This window comes from Capsicum annuum, chromosome 1 (genome assembly GCF_002878395.1).
Source record: "Capsicum annuum cultivar UCD-10X-F1 chromosome 1, UCD10Xv1.1, whole genome shotgun sequence".
Classification (NCBI taxonomy): Eukaryota; Viridiplantae; Streptophyta; class Magnoliopsida; order Solanales; family Solanaceae; genus Capsicum; species Capsicum annuum.
Genome location: NC_061111.1, coordinates 174,795,216 through 174,817,826, shown reverse-complemented (window position 1 = coordinate 174,817,826; position 22,611 = coordinate 174,795,216). Strand labels below are relative to the sequence as shown.

Genomic DNA, 22,611 nt, shown 5'->3' with positions numbered 1-22,611 from the left:
TTGATGGAATAAACTATAATTTAACCCTAATTGTGTATTGAGTTCTTAAGTACATTACAAATTGATATCAAAGCAAGATTTTGGCCCTACAAATGACGATTACAAAAATATGATCCAAAGCCATGAAGGAAGGCTTGAAAAAGTTGAAATCTTGGTTCACTTCTTATTTAGCAGTTGTATTTTAGAAGGCGAAGGCCACTGATGTGAATATTGATCACCTTGAAAAGAAATTGGATATGCTAATGAAAAGGTTGGGACCAAACAGAGATGACATATTGGCGCCCCACCCAATATGCAAGCTGGATAATTTGGTGGTTGGACTGGTAAAGAAAGTAACAATGGTGTACCTGCAGGAAGACAAGGTCAGGTGACTACATTTCACCATAAAATTGAATTTACCTACTTTGCAAATGGTGACCACATTCATGGTTAAAAAAGTGTGAGAGATATTTTCAGTTTAATCATGTGATTAATCCTGAAGAGAAGCTAGAAATTATTGTTCTCCGTCTTAATGGAAGAGTAGAGTCATGGTATTTTTTTCTACCATCTAAGTAAGAGAACCATTAGTTGGACAAAATTCATTGAAAAAATTTGTACGAGACTTATAAATTTCACCAATAGTGTGCTGAATTTGTTGGGAGAATTTAAGAAATTAAAATAGAAAGAAATTAAAGTGTAAATTAATCTTAGAGCATGACAACTAATAATGTGAAACAACTATCGAGGACGGGCAAGTTTATATGGGGACATTTGTTTACTATAATAGCCTTACAAAAAAAGAGCAACAAAATTTGTCTTTGGTAATAAACACAATCTTGGAAGAATTTGTAGATGTTTTTAGGAGCCTACCACCTTGCCTCCTAAGAGACAACACGGCCATTTTATTTTCTTGAAATCTGAAACAATTTTTATGAGTATTAGGCCCTATAGATATAACTTTTGCTAGAAAAATAAAATAAAAAATCAAGTAAAGAAAATGTTAGACAATGAAATTATTTAATTCGACCATTTGCTTTTATCATCTCTTGCGTTGTCGGTCAAGAAGAAAGATAGTACTTGAAGGTTTTGTGTGGACTATAAAGAATTAAACAACATGATTGTGAAGGAAAAATTCTCAATTTCTCTTATGGATGATCTATTAGATGTACTCCAGGGAGCTGTGGTGTTTTCTAATATTAACCTAAGGGTTGACTACCATTAAATAAAGATGAATGAACCAAACATTCATAAAGCTGCCTTCAGGACACATATGGGGAATTCTAAGTTTAAGGTGATGCTTTTTGCCTGACCAATGCTTCTACCGCATTTTAATATCTAATGAAGGATGTGTTCAAAACTATTTGAGGTAGTTTGTTCTAGTTTTTTTATGATACTCTTGTACGTAGCACTAATATTAAAAAACATGTGAACATCTGAGAAAGGTACTGCAGGTTCTTAGAAAATAATAATTGTATGCTAAAAATTTCAAGTGTGCAACTAGACAAGATAGGGTGGAGTATTCAGGAAACATCATTACCGGTTAAGAAGTGAAAACAAACTTTGCTAAGATCGAGGCTATGGTAATTTGGAATGTACCCAAAACTCCAATTTCTTGAGACTTACTGGCTATTACATGAGGTTTGTTCAAAATTATGAGTGGATTGGCAAATTTCTCACTACCTTATTGAAGAAGAATTTATTTAACTGGAGTATAGAGGCTGATAGTGCTTTTCAAGAGTTGATAGAGGCCATGACTATTATACCTGTCTTCTCCTTGACTGACTTTTCTAAGCCTTTTATAGCAGAGACTAATGCTTGTGATAAAGGGATTGAAGCAGTATTGATGTAGGACTGTAGACTCCTAGCCTATTTTAGCAAGGTATTGAGTCCTAGAAACTGAGGGTTATCAACACATGAAAATGAGTACCTAAAAGTTCTATCTACAGTGGATAGGTGGAGACATTACCTTATAGTGAGATATTTTATTATCAGGATTGACTATTATAGTCTAAAGTTTTTACTAGAAAAAAGGGTCACTACTGCACTATAACAGAAAAGGCTCACTAAGCTACTGAGTTGGATTATGAAGTGCAATATAAAAAAAAGAAACTGAAAAGAAGGTTGTTGATGCTTTATCTAGAAGGAAGGAACAAAAAGTATACCTATCTACTATGACTACTTTGGAACCTACTTAGTGATCATAAAACTAATCACTATACCAACCAACATGGATAGTTACACATTGTACTAGAGTATCTATAACGACTCGATTTTTTGGAACCAGAACGTCACATGGTGCTCATGATCCCAGAGGACCATAAGCCAATCCTCTACTGATATCTGTACCTGAACACTGCATAATATATATAATAAATGCAGAAACTGGCCATAAGGTTCAAAACATCTAAAAATACTCAAAATTGAAAACTGAATATTGATACATCTGTCTGAAAAGCCTCTAAACTGTCTGAACTGTGGAGTTGATGGGACATGTCCCCAATTAACTTCGTCTACTGAAAATAAATAAAATTTGATACAAAAATAATAAAAGGATCATCCTCGAATGAAGAGAACTCACTGCTATATCTACTGCTGCTGACTGAGACTGAACTGCTAAGGGTACTCTGGATCTCGTACCTCTGAACCTATGGTGTCAAATAAAACACCATAGCACAAATGCTTAAGTACGGAAATGTACCGAGTATGCAGACGAGGTAAGGCTAAATGCAATGGCTTATGCATGAACAATTACTTCACTGAATAATCATGAGAGTACTGAATGAGAACACATGAATGAATGCACAAACCATAATCACAATCATCACGACTCTGAGTATTGAAACTCGAGTACTACATTACTAACATCTGAACTCACTACTAATACTGAGATACTAAACAACTAAATCATCTGATACTGATAAATGAGTACTGAGGTGAGATCAGTCTTATCTAGCGAGTGATCTCAGAATCTGAGGATATTGAAGATGATTAACTGAATATACCCATATCAATGACTGATTTCAAAGCTTTCTACTCTTAACTGATTGCATCAGAGAGCAAACCTCTCTAATGGATGATTTCGGAGTTTACTATCAATGATAAGAAATGATCGTTTCTGAATCTGACAACAAGAATACTCAACTGAATCTGAGACTGAGATCAAGCCTATCTGACGGGTGATCTCTAGATCTGATAATGAGATTACTCAACTTAATATGAGACTGAGATCAAGCTTATCTGATGGGTGATCTCTAGATCTGATAACAAGAATACTCAACTGAATCTGAGACTAAGATCAAGCTTATCTGACGGGTGATCTCTAGATCTGATAATGAGATTACTCAACTAAATTTGAGACTGAGATCAAGCCTATCTGACGAGTGATATCTAGATCTGATAATGAGATTACTCAACTGAATATGAGACTGAGATCAAGCCTATTTGACGGATGATCTCTAGATTTGATACTGAATAACTTTATATGGGACCAAGCCTATCTGACGGGTGGTCCATGAATTAATGAAACTATCTGAGTTCCTTACTGAGATAGATGACTGTATCTGACAGTCCTGATTTCTGAAGAATGATACTAAAATTACACTGTGGGAAGTAGTCACTTAACTGACATGCCCCGAATCTCAACTGGTGGGGTCCAACCTGTAACCCCAGCTGGAAGGGTGTCAATACCGTTCCATGGGTAAAGACCTCTCTGGTCAAGCCAATCTGACGGGTGACCCTTGCAGGAAGTCAAGCCTAAGGCAATATAATGGTCAAGTTTATCTGACGGGTGACTAGCCTTTCCTGACGGGTGACTCCTGCATCCTGCGCTGGCTACGCAGTTCTAGAATTCAGGGATTGCTCCTAACGACTCTGACTCTCTGACGAAGAGCCGTCATCCCTGCCCTCGCTCGGTGCTATCTCCTACTCCCAACTGAAAGACTCTGAACTGATTTTTAACTGAATACAAACTAAGCTGAATCTGATACTGATCATGTTTCTCAAATGATCTGACTGAGTTAAGATAAACTCACTTGGTTCCGTATCTGACGGAATACTACTGAATCTCGTTATCTGACTGGATGACACTGAGCTCAAGATAGATTACTCAAATACTACTGAGGACTGAACTGAACACTTGAATACTACTAGATCTGAGTTGAGTACAGAACTGAGGCTAGATTACTAGCCATACTGAGATTACGTCGATTACAGATATTACTAAGATTTCTTAAGTTCTGTATCAGTCTGAGAATACAGAGTTCTATATAGATCACTGAGTTCTGAGAATCATGGATCAACTGGAATTATCATGAAAACTGACACAGGCTCTAGACAACAGCTAAATTGTCGGGTATAAATACCCCCAAGACTCGATAACATAAAAGTAAAACATAACCATTCTTGAATAATTAAAACCATGGATAATCATTCAACATCACAATCACTAAGGCATCACTTCAAGCATTTAGGAATCCTAAACATGTAATAACATAGGGGGACATGCTATTGGATCATACTCCATTCAACAAGGCCTTGCATCAAGCACTTCGCACATATATAAGTCTTGGCATGTACCGGAGAACACATAATTGGGGAACTTCATGCTATCATGTTACAATTCATTCATCAAACACTTAGTATGTATTAAAGTCTTAGCATGTATCAAAGAGCACATAATTAGAGAATTTCATGCTATCATGCCACAATTCATTCACTAAGGCTTTTCAACAAACACTTGGCATGCATGGGCTTACACATAATTGGGGATTTCTAGTCAATATGCTATAATGGCTCTAATTCATTCACATAAGCATTTTATCAAGCATATGGGGAGCATGCTTTGCTTATTCAACAATTTTTATACTTAATTGACATGAACACACCACTTAACAAGCAACTTAAAGAGGGTTTATCATGAACATCATATGAATACTACATACTAGGGTCAAAGCTTGAAAACCTTGTAAGCAAACATGAATCACAACTCAATAATAGCATGAACATCAATTTCAACTCACATGAATCATGAAAACTCATAAACATAAAAGCTTTGAAATTTAGAAAAGGGTTCTTGAGCTTTTTGGATGAAAGGGACCCAAGAATCAACATCTGCATACCTTGGAGAAACTCTTTCTTGAAAGCTCTTGGAGAGATTCTTGATTTCTCTTGAAGAAGAAGGAAGGGTTTTGATTTTGTAGAAACCCTAGCTCTTGTTCTTGAACAACTTTGAGAGAAAATAATGATATTTTGGGTGAAATTAGGCCAAATTCCGTATTAAGGAGTATATACAGGGGTTGGGAAAAGACCCTTTTCACCCTTGGAATTAAACTAAAAAATCTCGATTTTACATGTTGGCGCGACGCACTAGCTCACTGGAAATTGGACAATCTTAAAACTGCTTGATAGCTCAATGGGGTGGAAATCGTATTGCGACCTTGGTTGCGAACTAGAAAGGCACCGCAACGCGGTGAAAGCGCGTTGGTGCACTGTAAATTGGCAATTCTAAAATTAAGCCTTGGCGCGACGCGCCATTATCGCGGAGGCTCACTGGATTTTAACGATTGCCATTTCGGCTGGCTTCGCGACGCGCTAAAGTGCCAGGTGGCACACTATCTCACTAAAATAGCTCTAACTCTTCGCCCGAGTGTCAGATTTAGGCGAATTTAGTATCGATGGAAAGCTTATTTAATTCTCTATATGATAAAAAGTCAATATTGGAAAAATTCTATACAGTTCAAAATACTTCTCACTAGGAAAGACACTTCTCAACCTTTTAGGGATGGATTAACACTTCACTGAACACGCTCTAAGGATCAGACTACGAGAGAATTTTGCGAGGTATTACAATATTATCAGATACATAAAAAATCTCTTTGTGGAAAAAGAAACTGACTTGAGGATAAGAATCTGGAAAATCTTACATCTTTCATTTTTTAGGGGTCAATTAGGCCAACATGCCACTTATAAAAGGATTAAGATATTATTTTATTGGCCTAATATGAAGGAGGATATTTTCAAGTGGGGTGAGAGAGTGTGACATTTGTCAGAGAGTTAAATATGAAAATGTCTACTATCTAGAATTCTTACAGCCTTTGCCTATTCCTTAAGCTCCTTGGAGGGATATTGGAATGGACATTATAGAAGAGGTACCCAATTCATATCATAAAGACTCTATTTTGGTGGTGATGGATAGATTGACCAAGAGTGGTCATTTTAGCACACTGAAATATCTATGCACTGCATAATGTATGGATGATGTGTTCTTAAGAAAGATTATAGACTACATGGATTGTCTCAATCTATTGTCACTAATGGAAACTCCACTTTACTAACCTCTTCTGGAACCAAATATTTAAGTCGCTGAGAATTAGGCTCAATATGACTTCAGCCGACCATCTATAATCAGATGAGCAGAATGAGAGACACGAGAAACGTGTGAAAATATATCTAAGGGATATGGTATTTGGTCAGCCTAAATAGTATTCAAAGTGATTGCATCTAACTGAATTTTGGTACAATACCAACTATACTTAACTACAAACTACTCCATTTGAGACCTTATATGGGCATTCGCCCCCACATATTCCCATGGGTTCATTGGCCCACTCTACACATACTCAAGCAGGAGATCGATTATGTGGACCAAAGACAAAAAGTCTTGCAATATCTCAAGGATAATTTACAAGTTGCTTAAGCTCGAATAAATTTTACGCAGACCAACACCGATTGGAGAGGTCATTACAAGTGGGGGATAATGTCTACTTAAAACTACAACCTTATCAAAAATCATTAGTAGAAGTGTGATAACATCTAAAACTAAACGCAAAGTATTATAGATCCTACACAGTAATAGAAAAGATTGGAGTAGTGGCTCACAGTTTGGAGTTTTCACTGAGGCCGCAGATCCACTTGATATTTCATATTTGTTAGATCAAGAAACATAGGTCTAGATATAGGCTCCCAACAATAGTCACCTAGCTGTAATGGTGAAGGACAAATACTCATGAAATCATTGGCCCTTTTATGATGGCGAACAGTGAAGGTCAACAACACAACATCAATTTGGGTGTTGGTCCAGTAGGCGAATCTTGGGATGAACGAATCTACTTGGGAGGACTGGAGTTCCATCTATATTTGCTTCCCTTAGTTCGTGCCTCAGATGCAACCTTAAGGACAAGGTTGCTTTGATAGAAGAGGGATTGTAATAGATTAGGGTTCTAATGTCAGAGTAGTTGAACTTAAGGATAAAAAGGGAAATTTAAGCAAAGAGTAAAGTAAAGAGAACACGTGTGTGGAGGAGAATAAACCATGCTGGAGTATAATTGGCAACCGACTTAAAAAGGACGGGTGAAATCAACTCTAACCAATGGTGTAGATTAAATGTCCATCTCAGCTCCCAATAAATATCTCAACGGAATTAGGAATTGACAGTTAGACAGTTAATTGGTATTTCCCTCTCAAAATATTCTCTCTGTACGAATCTCTTCTATTCTCTCTCCCCCCCTCGATTCTTCTTCTTCTTCACCCCACTCTTTCATTACAGAAACTCAATTGAATCTCGAAGGTCCATTAATGGTGGAGTAATCATATTAATCATTCAGTTGTTTGTATTTCTCCCTAATTGCAATGTAATAGTGAATGTTGATAGATGGAATAAAACTACAATTTAGCCCTAATTATGTATTGAATTCGTAAGTACATTAAAGGAAATTGACTAATGGTTTGCTTATATGGATTTGGATAATCCGCCTCTTATGAGCTCACTTTTGAGATCGAGTTAGACCTAAAAGTCCCAGGGCTCTAAGATATTATCTTTTTTGAATTTTATATACACACATGCATACATACATTAGTTTTGAATCCCTTCAAGTGAAAACTAGTGGGTGACTCAATCGTTAGGGGTTTAAAATTCACTTAAAGTTCTAAGTTCAAATCCAAAACACTATATTTTTATTTGTCAGTGCAAGTCTAATTAGTTTTATACATGAATAATTTACTTCCTAACTAATTATTAAACATGGTATTATTTATGCATAATTTTATACCTATATAACTTACCTCCAAATCAGCCCAAGTATCATATCTTTACACATATTTAATTTATGGCTAGTCATATGTGTTTAGATTTAGCAGGTAAAAGTTATTGGTAATACATTTTAATTGGTTCACTTCTTTTATCAAAGACAAATTAATCTTATCTAGTTTTTGTTTAATCAACTATTCTTTATTCTCCCCAAATCCATCTGTGAGATTTTACGAAAAACGTTGTTTTCATCATTGACAAGTAAGGAGGTCATTTGGTAGAGTGTGTTAGCAAAAGTAATGCATGTATTATTCTTGTGTATTATTAGTGTCTTATTTGATACATTTTTTGTCTGTGTATAACTGACGCAAGGCATTAGTTATACACTATAGTAGGTATTAGGTTATGTATAATTACTATTACTCCTCTTTTCTATGTATTAGTAATACAATACATTTCAATACATGTATTAACTTATTAAATGATAAATTTATCCCTCAAAATAACCAACTTCTTTCCCCACCATTTCTCCGCATCTTCTTCCTTCTTAATCAAACATCTTCTTATTTTTCGATTTCTTTCTCTTTATTCTAGTTAAATTTCATTGATTTCATTCTCAGGCCTTTTGGATATGGAGAATATGTGAAAATTGAGTTTTCAAAGAAAAGTGGGCTTAGAGAAAAAGTAAAAATTGAGTTTTCAAGATTGTATTCCTTCCTCAGATTTCTTTTTACAATGAAAATGAGCAAATGAAAATTAGGTATTTGGGTATTTGAATACAACAGTGGTGGTTGCTTCCATTTGTATTACCGTTGATTCTCTCTCATTTTTTAGAATATGGGTGCTCATATTCCTTTTGTTTTGAATGCCATACAACCAACCAACTCTCTCTCTTTTTTTTTTTTTTTTTGGAATTTTATGTTAGAAATTGTCAGTTTTATCGTAGAATTGAAATCTACAAATGTGTTGCTGCTATTTTCTTCTAAACTTGAAAAGATAGTAATGTATAAAAAGAGTATTTCGGTAAATAAATATTTTTAATAAAAATTATGTAAATATATATTATTTTTAATACATCAAATCAAATAATGTGTAAGAAATAATGTTTGCATAACTAATATCAACATTACTAATACTTGTGTTAATAATGCAAACATTACTAATACACCTTATTCAGCATTATTCTTTTACACTCTACCAAACAACCCGCAAGGCTCTTAAATGTGATTGTGAACAATCATAGTTGCATAGATGTATTTAGTAGTCCAATTAATTAGTTAACACGTTAATTGTAATGCATAGGTGGACCTAATTAAGTCCCAAGCAATTGCTATACACTTCCAAAAAAGCCCTTTTAGCATCTGGAAAAATATATATGTTGCCTAAGATAGGAAGTATTTAAAAACAATAACTGTATGGTTTTCATTATCTATCTTCTTACATGCACCAATAAAACATCTTTCTCAAATGTTTACTTTTTTTTCTTCTTTCCATTATATATGTCAAAATTGACTGATGTTTCATTAACTAGAGAACAATAAGAGGGACTTCCACATAGTAACACATAAATATCTTTTAATTTCACCTCGTAATATTACTGTTACATACTACCAATTTTGTATTTTGTGAAAGTTGAAAAGGCTCTTTCACATCTTGATCTAGATAAGATTGATAACGCCCAAGATGTGGTAAAAACAAATAATATGGTTATGATATCACTTTCACCAACTCGCATCAATCATATGTTTAAAACCCATTCTCCCCATTAACAAGAAGCTTAATTTTTATGCACTTTGGTAAAAAATATTTTTATATAATATAATAGTGTCATTAATTACTATTCCTTGTCAATGCTTTTCTATTATTTGTTATGTCCTCTCTACTTCTGTATTTTTTAATTCTTATAGCTTTGACATGAGTTATACTGAGCAAGACTTGGTTGATAGTGTTGTAAGATCATTAATTAGATAATTATGTAAATCTCTGAATAAATATTCTTAATTGATAATATAACTAAACTACTATCACATATTTGAGATTCTAAAAACAACCTTACACAATATATATAAACTTAAATCATGATAAAAGTAAAAAAAAAAAGAAAAAAGAAAAAAAAAAAGGTTGAACTAATACTCTAAAATAAGAGAAAAGACATTATTTTCCCCCCGAACTTGTCGTCACAACTCACTTTAGACCTTTAACTTAACATATATTTATTTACCCCCTTAACATCTTTAAAGTGTATTAGTTTAACCCTTAAAGATGTAATACCACTTTCACAACGGAGAGTGCGTTACACGCGTCCACACGTCAGCGCCACATCACTGCCACTTCAGAGCCACGTAAATAATATTTTTTTAATTTATATATATATATATATATATATATATATATATATATATATATATATATATATATCTAAAAAAATAAGAAAACACCCCATTTACTTTCTTCTTCAGCCACCCTGCCCCTCCTCCCCTTGCCCCTTGCCCTGCTCTTCCTAATCCTCCATCAAATCCGTCCAACACCACCCCCTATCCCTACAAACACCGCCCCTCCCCCCCACCACGACATCGGTATTTCTTTCTACTCCCGTCAAATAAATTCGTTTATCCCCATCTCCCAACCCCTTTTTTCTTTCTCTCCTCTGTAAATTTGCAGAGATTTTCTAGCAAATTGGCACTACTTCTCAAACAAATTCATCACACACTATTGTTCAGAATTCTCCCCCGTAAATACAAAATGTAGATAAAATTGAAGCCACCCACATTATTCTAGTAAATTCTCTACTACCAAATCTCCTTAAGATATGAAAAATCTTTCATTTTAACTATTTAAGAATTCCAGATTCACTTCAAATCAACTACAAGGTCTACAAGCCAATAAGATTTTAAAGGTTATTTACTTTTTCCATTGCAAATTCAACATAAAATCACCTGCAAAATGCCGCCTACCCCGCCCCTTTCTTTCTTTCTTTCTTTCTTTCTCATACTCCATTTAAAAAGTTCATTCACCCCACCACTCTTGCAAACACCTAAAAAAAAGTTAAAATAATATTCTTTCAAAAATTCAAAATGAGTCAAACTCAATATAATCAAGTTAAAAATCGCAACATTTGGTTGAGACATTTCATCAAACATCTTGAAGTCATCTCTAAAAAGAGCTCTTCGATTTCAAGGACTGATCTTTCTTAGGTTTTTCTCCAAATTATAAGTAAAATTTTTTATGGTAGACTAAAGTAATTGCTGTCAATTCATCCATATTTTGTAAGTGAAAAGAGAACTGAGTTAGGGATGGCTAATGGATCAGTAAGAAATGCGAATTACAAGAGAAAATTGTTTTTATTGCTGGTTTGGACTTGTTGAAAGAAAGGGGAGTGACCATCTAATTCTTGAAGAAGAAAGTTGTGATTTATATATATATATATATATTAATTTAAAAAGTGGGATCATTTTTCTTTTTTAAAATAAATACGGGCTTTTTTTTTCTTTTCTTTTTTTAAAATTGCACGTCAACTTTAAGGGGATATTAATTCACCTTAAAAATGTTAGGAGTAAATAAATGTTTGTTAAGTTAAAGGTCTAAAGTGAATTGTGCCGACAAGATGGGAGGAGAAATGATGGGTTTTCTCCTAAAATAATGCTAACAAGTAACAACACACATGGCCCTCAATCCCAAATTTTTTTAACAACTTTGTTAGAACAGCTTTGAGTTTTCTGACCAGCCACATCTCACCCAATTACATCATACTATTAATTTAACTCCATCCACTTACTACTCCAATAACCAAAAATCGAGAAAAAAAGTAGCAGTACTCTCCCCTATTGTATAGCCTATAGCTATGCCTGTCTGTGAAAACTCAAGAAAATCTCAACTAACTCTTGGAAACTAAACCTTGTACCCTTTCCTTTGTTGAACAAGGAAGTCATGACAGAATAACTAAATGGAGGTACCTATGCAGTGCAGCCTTTGGGAGAGTGTTTTGGAGTTAACTAAGGTTTCACAAGAAAAGGGTGGTGATCCATTGGTGTGGGCAATACAAGTTTCTTCATGTTTGAGCTCATCAGGGGTGTCTTTGCCATCTCTTGAGTTAGCTAATTTCTTGGTATCTCACATTTGTTGGGAAAACAATTTGCCTATAGCATGGAAGTTCTTGGAGAAGGCCTTAGTTCTCAAGATCGTGTCTCCCATCATCGTTTTCCCTCTTCTTTCCAGCAGGTTTTCCCTTTAATTTGTTGATTCTCTGGTTCATTTTTATCTTGTTTGTCCTTGTTCTTTGAAATATTGATTCTTTAGTCTTCCATGGGCTGTTTATTTGAAGAAATGTATTGTTTATAATGAGTCCTGTTGTTAATGTAAACTTGGGTCTGTCTCCTTGTGTTGTAGGTTGTGTGTTGCTTCTTGTTATTCATAGGTGCATTTTAAAATGGGAAAAGATGCAATCTGTAGTTGCTGTGGATATAGTTGCTTAAACATGTGCCTTCATTGTTGTAATGTACTATTTGTCAGTTTGTATCAAAATTTTAAACACGTGCGTTCATTGTTGTAATGTACTACTTGTCAGTTTGTATCAAAATTTCTGTTTGTAAGGAAAAATCATTTTCCCAGGTCTCTGGCATAATCGTGCTGACTATTTAGGCTGATGTCTCTATATTGACCAGGGCAAAGTATTCTGAAAGTTCCTTATATATCCGTGAAGTAACCATGTTTGAGGCTTTTCCAGTGTGTATTTACAACAAGTCAATACCTAGCTTGCAATTGGTTTACAGCTTCCTTTTGTTTCATTTTTGTTGTTGTTTAATACTATGAGCAAGCTTGCAAACCACCTGTGTTGTGAATCAAGAGTCGGAACTAATACTTATGCGGATTTTAATGGACATTTAGCAGTATTATCTTTTACTTGTCCAGGTGCTTAAGTTAATTTCCTGTTTTAATCTTTCATCTTTTGGCGTGTCTTCACATGTAACATAAAAACAAATTTTGGCCCTAAGTATGTTTTTATGATGTTTTCTTGGCATTGTGGAATTCTCTTCAAGACATAGATCTTTCCTTTTTTTTTTTTTTCTCTTTTTGCTCGTGTGTTTTTGTAGCTTAATATTTACATTCACTTGCCTTGAATTCTTACAGGGTAATCCAAAATCGGCATTTGAGGCCAACGGCATATAGGCTCTACATGGAACTCCTGAGAAGACATATTTTCACTCTTAAAATTCATGTAAACATGCAAAGTTATAAGAAGTGAGTGGTTCTGTTGATATCACATTCTTATTAATGTTAGTATTTCCCATCTAAAACCTACAACACCTGTGCTTCATATTCTAACCTACTACTTTGGGCCCTTTTGGCCTGAAAAATATGTTCTTTTTTTCCTGAAAATTATGTTCTACATGTAGGATTCTGAATTTCTTGGATAGCGTCCTCCATTTGACTGAGGTATTCGGTATGCATGCTGATGAGCCTGGTGTTCTTGTTGTTGAGATTATCTTCTCAATTGTTTGGCAATTACTTGATGCATCATTGGACGATGAAGGGTTGCTCCAACTTACTCCAGAAAAGAAATCTAGATGGCCAACTAAGACTGAAGATATGGAGATAGATGGCTGCATAGCTGATATGGAGAGAAATGAACACAAAGAACGGTTGAAGAATTTAAATACTCTTCTGGCAATTGAGTTGATAGGGCAGTTCTTACAAAATAAAGCAACTGCTAGGATTCTATACTTGGCTCGCCAAAACATGTCAGGACTTTTTCCCTTCACAAACTATTTCTGAACTCTATTCATCATTTGAAGTGGTATTTGATATTTGTCTATGTTGAACAGAATTAACGGCTTAGCTTTATCTCTGCACGTCAAATTACAAGTTTCGTTAGTTAACATTATCCCATGTTGCCTTGGATGCATCTTCATGGAAAATAATGAAATAATAGTACCTTAATGTAACTGCCTCATGTTTAACCTTTGTGTCTCCTTAATGATAGTTTCAAATCATATGCACCTTGACTGCTCAAACTTCATTTTGACTTTAAATGTCCGTTCTACTTCCTTGGAATGGCTTCTTGAAGTTTCACTCTTATTGAAATATCCAGCTAATATTGTGCCGAAACCTGTCAGGCCTGTGCATTGGGGAGCTTTTGTTCAGCGTATACAACTACTAGCTGGAAATTCGTCAGCACTGCAAAGTTCAAGCATTATCTCACCCAAGGCACTTCTTCAGCTGGCATCAGATGCTCACAATTTAATCAAAGCAAATTCCTTACAAGAATATGTCAGAAGCACTTCACGATCTTTGGCTACTTGTGCTGGTTTTTGTTTTGGGAGTAGCCGTTCTTCACTTTGGCTTCCTCTAGATCTCTTCCTGGAAGATGCAATGGATGGTTCACAAGTTAATGCTACAAGCGCCATTGAAATTATTACTGGTGCAATTACTTTTTCACATTCTCCGAGTCAAAATAGAATCATAGATAACTGTACTAATTATTGATGTGCCTAATAGAAGGTGGTTCTTTACTTCTGCAGACTTGGTCAAGTCCCTGCAAGCAATCAATGCTACAACTTGGCATGAGACATTTTTGGGACTTTGGATGGCAGCTCTACGACTTGTTCAAAGGGTTAGCAAAATTCTTTTTTTTTTCTTTTCCATTTAGGTTGTGCTTGATGTACTCATATTTACATATCTCCCACTTAATTTCCAAACCTTAACTTTATGGGCTTCAAAGTAATTGTGCATTATTGCCCTTGTTTTCCATGTATGATTCATGTTACAAATTCATCTAGAACTTTTCATAGATTCTTTAATGTTTTCCTTTTATCTTGGAAAAATAACGTTGAGTATTTTGTATGATGGTGCTGCAAATAATCTATTTGGTAGAGAAAAACAAGAGAACTGTAGAATAAATTCAGGTGATAAAGAGAATGAGTTTGATTAGCAAGGTTTCAATCATTTTAGTAAGAAAGTACATAGGTTTGCTGCGTTTTCATTATCTCAGTTACATGGATGGTTGATTTACATGAAAGCACTAGTGTTTGGGGTTATCTTTACAAAATTTTGAGAATCTGATGCAGTAGCATAGCACCTGTAGACTGCCTTACATGGATTATGAAATTCCAGAGAAGCTATTGTCTGTTTATTTATATTTTATACTGTAAACCTTCACCAACTTCTGAAGAAGGCAAGTGACAACCTGATTTTGGAAGCTAGATTACCAAAGCTTGTCTTATCTTATTCATTTTCTCTCAGTGTTGTTCCCCTAGAATAAAAGAAGATGCTTTCAAGTGTTTCCTAGACAATATTCTTATTACCTTTTTGTCTTTTGTGTGGATAAGTTAAGTGCTGCCTAAACAGTTGCAGTAAGCAAGTTAGCAGTGAGTGAAATATTACTACATTCCATGAGCACAATATTCGTTTCATTCAAAAGATTAAGATGATAAGATTTATTTCATTTGTAGTATAAAATCTTTTTAGTTGTGTTTTGATTAGTGTTGTTTCCAATTGTCTCAGGAGAGGGATCCAATTGAGGTCCCTGTACCTCGCCTGGATACTCGCTTGTGCATGCTGTTCTCTCTCATAACACTTGTCATTGCTGATCTTATTGAGGAAGAGGAAAGTGAAGCATGTGATGAAATTGAATCTAGCATAGATAGGCGTATGAAAAAGCAAGTTGAAGGCACACGGCGTGGCGATGTAGTCTCTTGTTTACAGTATCTGGGTGATTATCAAAGCTTGCTAACTCCACCTCAGGCAGTCACTACTGCAGCCAACCAGGCTGCTGCTAAAGCAATGATGTTTAGATCAGGCATTAATACCAGCACTTCATACTTTGAGTGCATCAACATGAAGGATACGCCAACTAACTGTTGTAAGCACTCTCTTTTACATACCAAATGGAGCTTGAAAGCCTAAGAAATGTCTGGTGTCTACCTTTTTTTTTTAAACTCTGTTAACAGTAACGAAACTCAGAGAGGCTGAACTGATGGACTTACTGGGTTTCTAGCTATGGTCTGGAAAAATGGTTTAGTTTTTCTAAATTATATGCATGTTTTAGGATCTAGTGATTAGTATATGTCAATAGTGTGAGGAAAAATAAGCTTTCAAATTTATGTTTACTCAAAGTAATTGCATTAATATGAGTGAGAAGCAAAAGGAATGTCAAAAATTGGCAGGAAGAGACGATTATGGTATATATCATTATAGAGAACAAATGTTGTTGGAAATTTTTGACCTATGCATGATAATACAAATATATATATTTCTGTATGTGTAGCTGTGATAAAAAAAATGGTGGTAGACTTGTGGTGATCACAATTCTAGCTTGCCTGACGTGGGGTGTATATTTATGCTTTACGTGCAATGGTTTTTTATTGCAGATCCTCTTTTTGTACCCATTTTGTGTCACCACTTGAGCCGATAATCATGTGCATATATGTGTGTGTGTGTGTATGTGTACACACCATTTTCTACTGATGTTGTGAAGTCATTGATGGTTTGGACGTTTGATAGAAGATTTTATGCTCCCCGACCTGTTAATCCAAGATAAAGGCTGTGTTAGATGTACAAGAATAAGCATTTTCTACCATTTCTGGCAGTTGTTTAAATCTAATTTGATGGATTGTTCTGCTGAAAAGTGTACCAGCTGGCATTGTTTCTATCCTTGACAAGACGCCTAACAATGCTCACGTTCTAAGCTTCATTGTAATGTGGTGATATAATTTAGAAAGATGTTATTGTTGTATTTGGCTAGCAGTCATGAATACGTGAAAATGACACACACCAGTGAAGTGGACATTTCGCTGGTCCAACAGTTCTTGCAGAATTTGTTGTTTATTTTTATTATGCTGTTGCTGTCTGATTACTGTAATCAAAGTTGAACTTTGGCCTTGCAGCTGGCAACCTGCATCACTTGATAGTTGAGGCATGCATTGCCAGACATCTGCTGGACACTTCTGCTTATTTCTGGCCTGGTTACGTGAATGGACACATGAATCAGTTACCAGCCAGTCTGCCAACTCAAGTGCCTGGTTGGTCATCATTTATGAGGGGAGCCCCATTGACTCCAGCAATGATTAATACTTTGGTTTCTGCTCCTGCTTCAAGGTATGCTTAGGTTGGCTTTACACGGACAACTTTGTTTCCTGAAAATGTTTAAATTTCAATGATTAATTCAAGAAAAAACAGTTTATGCTGTAACTTGTTTGAGCGTCGAACCTCTGTAACTATTGGAGCTTGCAATACTGAAATAACAATTGGCTGTATATTTGCGGAAAGGACTGATGGTAGAGTTATACATAGTTGTCCTCTTATCCTGGGCAAAAACTCCTAAGAAGATACTAGTCAAATCTATTGTAGTTTTTCATGATGGTAGCCTGGTCTTCAGTTGCTTTTTTTCTTCCCTGAAGCCGGGTATATCAGATGCTTTTTTTAATTGATTGAGCCAAGGGTAAAGCAACTTAATTTAAGCTCATGGATTTAATGGAAGTTTAGCAGAGCTTGAGAAGATTTTCGAGATGGCGGTCAAAGGAGCAAATGATGAGAAGATAGCTGCTGCTACCATTCTTTGTGGAGCCTCACTAATTCTTGGTTGGAATATACAGGTAATAAGCTAATAATTTATTTCAGCACATTTGTGATTCAGCTCTATAAGAGAAAGTAAATTGCTTAGTTTAAATTGTGGGTGCACGTGCCAAATGGTTCAGGTCTCAAGCCTAAGTGAGAATTACGATCCTTATACCCATTACTAATAGTATCACTTAATTGTTCTCATGGAAAAATAGTGTGATTCTTCCTTTTGGTATTGATCATGCAGGAACATACCGTCAATTTCATAACCAGATTATTGTCTCCTCCAGTTCCTACCGACTATTCTGGTAAAGAGAGCCATTTAATAGGCTATGCTCCCATGTTAAATGTCTTACTCGTTGGAATAGCACCGGTGGACTGTGTTCAGATTTTCTCCCTTCATGGCATGGTATGTTTGTTAATCTTGATATTGTTTCTTATATAAGATGAAAACAGTTTCTATGAATGATAACATCTCATTTGCATGTTGCTTACACTACTAATTAATTGATAGGTTCCAGTAACATCCGAACCCAACTTATCGTTTAGTTTTTATTATTCATATAAGAGCTGCAAGAGAAGCAAAAGAACAAGTTTTCTTAAACGAAGGGCCTTCATCTCAATTATGGGCGTCTTTGAGAGTTTGTCGTTTTCAGCTGGGAAATGAAGTCCACGTTCTCAGTTCATTATGTGAACATGTTGAGTTCTTAATCTGTGATAGATTGCTTGCTTGATTGGTTAAGTTTTTCCTTTCTAGGTAAGATTGAGCATTAGGGCAACAGTACAATTGCTCTGTCAAAGTCTTGGACTAGAACAGTCTTCTACACGAGGTTTTCATGCTCGAACTTTCAAAGATTATCATGCTGACATAGCATGACACACTGGGAGGCCTAAAAGCATGTGTCAGCTACATCCTTTACTATGTTCTTTTTCAACCCATGAAACATAGTAATCATAACACTTTCTTTATGTTCCACAAAATGCTCTAAAAAATTTAGAAGTATGAGAAAATTTTAGCGAGGAGCTGGAAAACTTCAAAGTTTTAAGAACAGAACTTTTTAGATTTCTCTTCTCAACAGAGTCTCTTAACCAAAGAACAAATAAGCTAATCTGAAGTCTTTCTTAACAAAAGAAATGATAGAACTTAAAGATTTATTAAATGTTTCTTTGGATTGTGGGAGGAAATGTCAAAACATTTATTATATTCTTCCAGTCAAATTGTATTCAAGTAACGTTTTTTTGTTTGAATGAGAGAGTGAGGCATGAGTAATTTCTGAGTTTTGCATGCCTTTATAAGCTTCTAACTATTGATTTTTTTCAAGGTCCCACAACTTGCTGCATCATCCATGACAATATGTGAGGTGTTTGGTTCATGTGCTCCCAATATCTCATGGACACTGACAACAGGAGAGGACATCTCAGTGCATGCTGTGTTTTCGAATGCCTTTGCTTTACTTCTAAAGTTATGGAGGTTCAACCATCCACCTATTGAATATAGAGTAGGAGATGTGCCCCCTGTGGGATGCCAACTAACTCCAGAATACCTCCTACTAGTGAGGAATTCCCATCTCGTGTCTTCTGGAAACATGCTAAAGGACCCCAATAGAAGGAGACTTGCAACTGTTGCAAGTTCCTCGTCTCCTAATCCAATATTTGTAGACTCATTTCCAAAATTGAGAGTTTGGTATAGGCAACATTTGGCATGTATAGCTTCAACTTTGTCTGGTCTTGTGAATGGGACTCTTGTCTGTCAAACTGTTGATGTTTTACTCAATATGATGTTCAAAAAGATTAACAGTGGAAGTCAGAGTTTGATCTCCGTAACATCTGGAAGTAGTAGCTCTTCTGGAACTGGAAGTGAGGATACTTCTCCGAGGCCTAAGTTACCTGCTTGGGACATCCTCGAAGCCATTCCTTTTGTGGTTGATGCTGCTCTAACAGCATGTGCCCATGGAAGACTTTCTCCTCGTGAACTTTGCACAGGTTAGTCAATGCATGTAATGAGTGACTCTTTTAAAGTACATCTTCCTTTCAACGTAAGACTCTGCAGTTTCAAGAACATCCACTGACTACTACAACGAATTTGCATTTTCAGTATCTATCTCTAGTAATTTGATTGTAGTTGCTCCCTCTGTATGTATATCTTTTAGTAGGAGACTTTGAGTGTGAAAGCAGTGTACTCATGCCCCTGGGATAAGGTATTCTTTTAGTGCGTCATCTAACTATAAGAGCCGGTGCAGCAAGCACTTACTTTCATTAAGACGCTAACTTCCACAGCAGCTAAGAGTTATCTCAGGTTTTCCGTTAGTGCACTCTGGAAATTATGTGTTAAAGCATTATTTCAAGGGGGAAGGCTTAGGAATTTCAGGCACTTTGACAATGTCCTTAATTCTCATACAGGCTTTAATATCATGGTTCTACATTAACCAAATAGTTTCACTCACACAATTTCAGGTCTTAAAGATTTGGCTGATTTTCTTCCTGCATCACTAGCAACCATTGTAAGCTACTTCTCTGCGGAGGTCACTCGTGGTGTTTGGAAACCAGTTTTTATGAATGGAACTGATTGGCCAAGTCCTGCTGCAAATCTCTCAAATGTTGAGGAACAGATCAAGAAAATTTTAGCAGCCACTGGCGTAGATGTCCCAAGCCTTGCCGCAGGTTTTTCTCCATTACTGACAGTGATTAAGAATGCTATTATCTCTATTGAATAAAGCCACATTTGTTGCTTCATCTTCTTCTGAACCACGCATAGACTAAAGTCTGGAGCTAAATGCTTCCTCCATTACAAGATGACTGAAACTATTACTGTTTTGAGGAATCATAACATTTTCTTCGACTACACATTTGTAACCTTTTTATAGTCATTGTAACTGTTCAAGGTTTTTATTTCTAGAATTTTTCAAATAGTTTTTAATATGCATATTTTGTTTCAAAAAGATTAAGACACTGATGTTTGAATTTGTGCTGAAAATTAATCTGCTACTCCTCGTACTCAAACTCTTTAACATTCTTTTTGGAAGCAAGGGAATATCTAAAACAAGAGTGGCAAAAGATTCATGAAGAACATTTTTAAGATAACAAAGCTCTATGTGTCGTTTCCTTCTTGGTAAACTTATGCTTAATTATATTTGATTAAGAGGTGAAATCATCTCTAGTGTCTAGGCTAAGAATCTTTTCTTCAACTTTATGTACTAGATCATTGAATTCCAATTTGTTTTCACAGGCGGCAGCTCTCCAGCAATTCTTCCACTGCCATTGGCTGCATTTGTCAGCCTTACTATAACATATAAACTTGATAAAGCCTCCCAGCGTTTTCTCAATCTGGCAGGCCCCGCTCTGGAGTCACTTGCAGCTGGCTGCCCTTGGCCATGTATGCCAATTGTGGCTTCGTTGTGGACCCAAAAGGCAAAAAGGTGGAGCGACTTCCTTGTTTTCTCTGCATCTCGAACTGTCTTTCTTAGCAACAACCATGCAGTCATTCAGCTTCTCAAAAGTTGCTTCAATGCCACCCTTGGTTTGAACTCTTCCTCCATATCAAGCAATGGTGGTATTGGTGCACTTCTTGGTCATGGATTTGGATCACATTTCTATGGTGGTATTTCTCCAGTTGCCCCAGGTATTCTGTATCTCCGAGTTTACAGATCCATCAGAGATATCATGTTTTTGAGAGAAGAAATTGTATTACTTTTGATGCAATCTATAAGTGAAATAGCACACAGTGAGCTTCCAAGACAACGGTTGAACAAACTGAAGATACCCAAAAATGGAAAGAAATTTGGAAATGTGTCGCTTGCTGCAACAATGACAAGGGTGAAGCTAGCTGCCTTGCTTGGGGCTTCTTTGTTATGGTTATCTGGTGGCTCAGGGCTGGTGCAGTCATTAATAAAAGAGACACTTCCCTCTTGGTTCTTGTCTGTTCACAACACTAATCAAGAAGGTGACATAGGTTTGCTAGTTCCAATGCTCAAAGGGTATGCACTGGCATACTTTGCAGTACTATGTGGAGCTTTTGCGAGTGGTGTGGACTCATTGTCCATGGCATCAAAGCGACGTCCAAAAATCATTGGGCGTCATGTTGAATTCATAGCCAGTGTCCTGGATGGCAAAATATCACTTGGTTGTGATCCGGCTACGTGGCACGCCTATGTGTCGGGATTTGTGAGCCTGATGGTAGGTTGTACACCAACTTGGGTGTTTGAAGTAGATGCAGAGTTGTTAAAGAGGCTCAGTAAAGGCTTGAGACGATGGCATGAGGAGGACCTTGCTCTTGCTTTGCTTAGCATCGGTGGGATTGGTACAATGGGATCAGCTGCAGAATTAATCATGGAGGCTTCATCATAGTATTCCTGTTAGTTAGAAATTTTGTAGGTAGATAGTTCTTGGTAGTTAAACTAAGTGTTCACCCAAGTAACCTTGTGTACGGTTTGAAGGTGTAACTCTATATGTTTTTAGGCTGTTTTTTTGATGGGAGGGGAAGTCATGTACATTGGGTATGGAAATAAATCTTAGGTTTGAACTACTAATGACAATCTGAATGTGATTAACAAGTGCTCCCTCTGTTTCAATTTGTTTGATCTTCCTTTTTAGTCCGTTTCAAAGAATGACCCTGTAACTCCCCGCATTTCGGGCTAGAACGAAAACCGTCATTTTTATGCGTAGATGATCTTAAAGCCATAAATCCTATGCAAATTTGGCATGTTAATCAATTATGTAGTGTGTGAACCTATTTAAGCATGAATTGAGGTCACAAAAATCCCTTAACTCCAAGACGAGTTGGAAACATTTCTACTGATTCAGTTTTAGTGGATGTTAAAACTTAGGTCAACTTCAATCGACCATAACTATTTGTATATAATGAATTAGAGGGCCTAGTATCAAATGAAAGCTCTTCGAATTAGCTTTCCAACGATACCGATTTCGCCTAAATTCGATACCCGAGCGAAAAGTTATGGCCATTTTAGTGACTAAGACAGTAGCATCATGCGATAATCGTGAGACACACGCCCTATCGCACGCACCAAAATTTCAGGTTCTGTTTTTGCGTTTTTAAG

The 22,611-nt window shown here is 36.0% G+C and overlaps 1 protein-coding gene and 1 long non-coding RNA gene across 3 annotated transcripts; one reads left to right on the top strand and one right to left on the bottom strand.

The window, feature by feature from the left end:
* On the bottom strand, nucleotides 1-7,253 carry LOC124896317. Its single transcript, XR_007052677.1, has 2 exons — nucleotides 6,856-7,253; nucleotides 1-347 (listed from the first exon to the last, which is right to left on the bottom strand). It is a non-coding gene; the product is annotated as an uncharacterized LOC124896317 (long non-coding RNA).
* A 4,414-nt stretch (nucleotides 7,254-11,667) lies between these two features.
* Nucleotides 11,668-22,125, top strand: LOC107841568 (mediator of RNA polymerase II transcription subunit 33A). 2 transcript variants are annotated; one of them, XM_016685448.2, is made up of 12 exons: nucleotides 11,668-12,220; nucleotides 13,130-13,240; nucleotides 13,396-13,740; nucleotides 14,116-14,420; nucleotides 14,521-14,612; nucleotides 15,503-15,860; nucleotides 16,885-17,095; nucleotides 17,478-17,592; nucleotides 17,805-17,966; nucleotides 18,880-19,540; nucleotides 20,012-20,218; nucleotides 20,784-22,125. In XM_016685448.2, exons 1-12 carry the CDS (start codon nucleotides 11,946-11,948, stop codon nucleotides 21,899-21,901), a joined length of 3,960 nt encoding a protein of 1,319 aa, XP_016540934.1. In that variant the 5' UTR covers nucleotides 11,668-11,945; the 3' UTR covers nucleotides 21,902-22,125. The 2 variants fall into 2 exon arrangements, with proteins under 2 accessions (XP_016540934.1, XP_016540938.1); XM_016685452.2 differs by lacking the exon at nucleotides 11,668-12,220 and having other exon boundaries at nucleotides 13,136-13,275.
* The last annotated feature ends 486 nt before the right edge of the window (nucleotides 22,126-22,611 follow it).

Bases quoted from the DNA above. Each gene is read 5' to 3' on its own strand.
- LOC107841568 (XM_016685448.2), top strand. From the start codon at position 11,946: ATGGAGGTACCTATGCAGTGCAGCCTTTGGGAGAGTGTTTTGGAGTTA. The intron at 17,593-17,804 runs GTAATAAGCTAA...TTGATCATGCAG, and splicing joins TTCTTGGTTGGAATATACAG to GAACATACCGTCAATTTCAT. The intron at 19,541-20,011 runs GTTAGTCAATGC...ACACAATTTCAG, and splicing joins TCCTCGTGAACTTTGCACAG to GTCTTAAAGATTTGGCTGAT.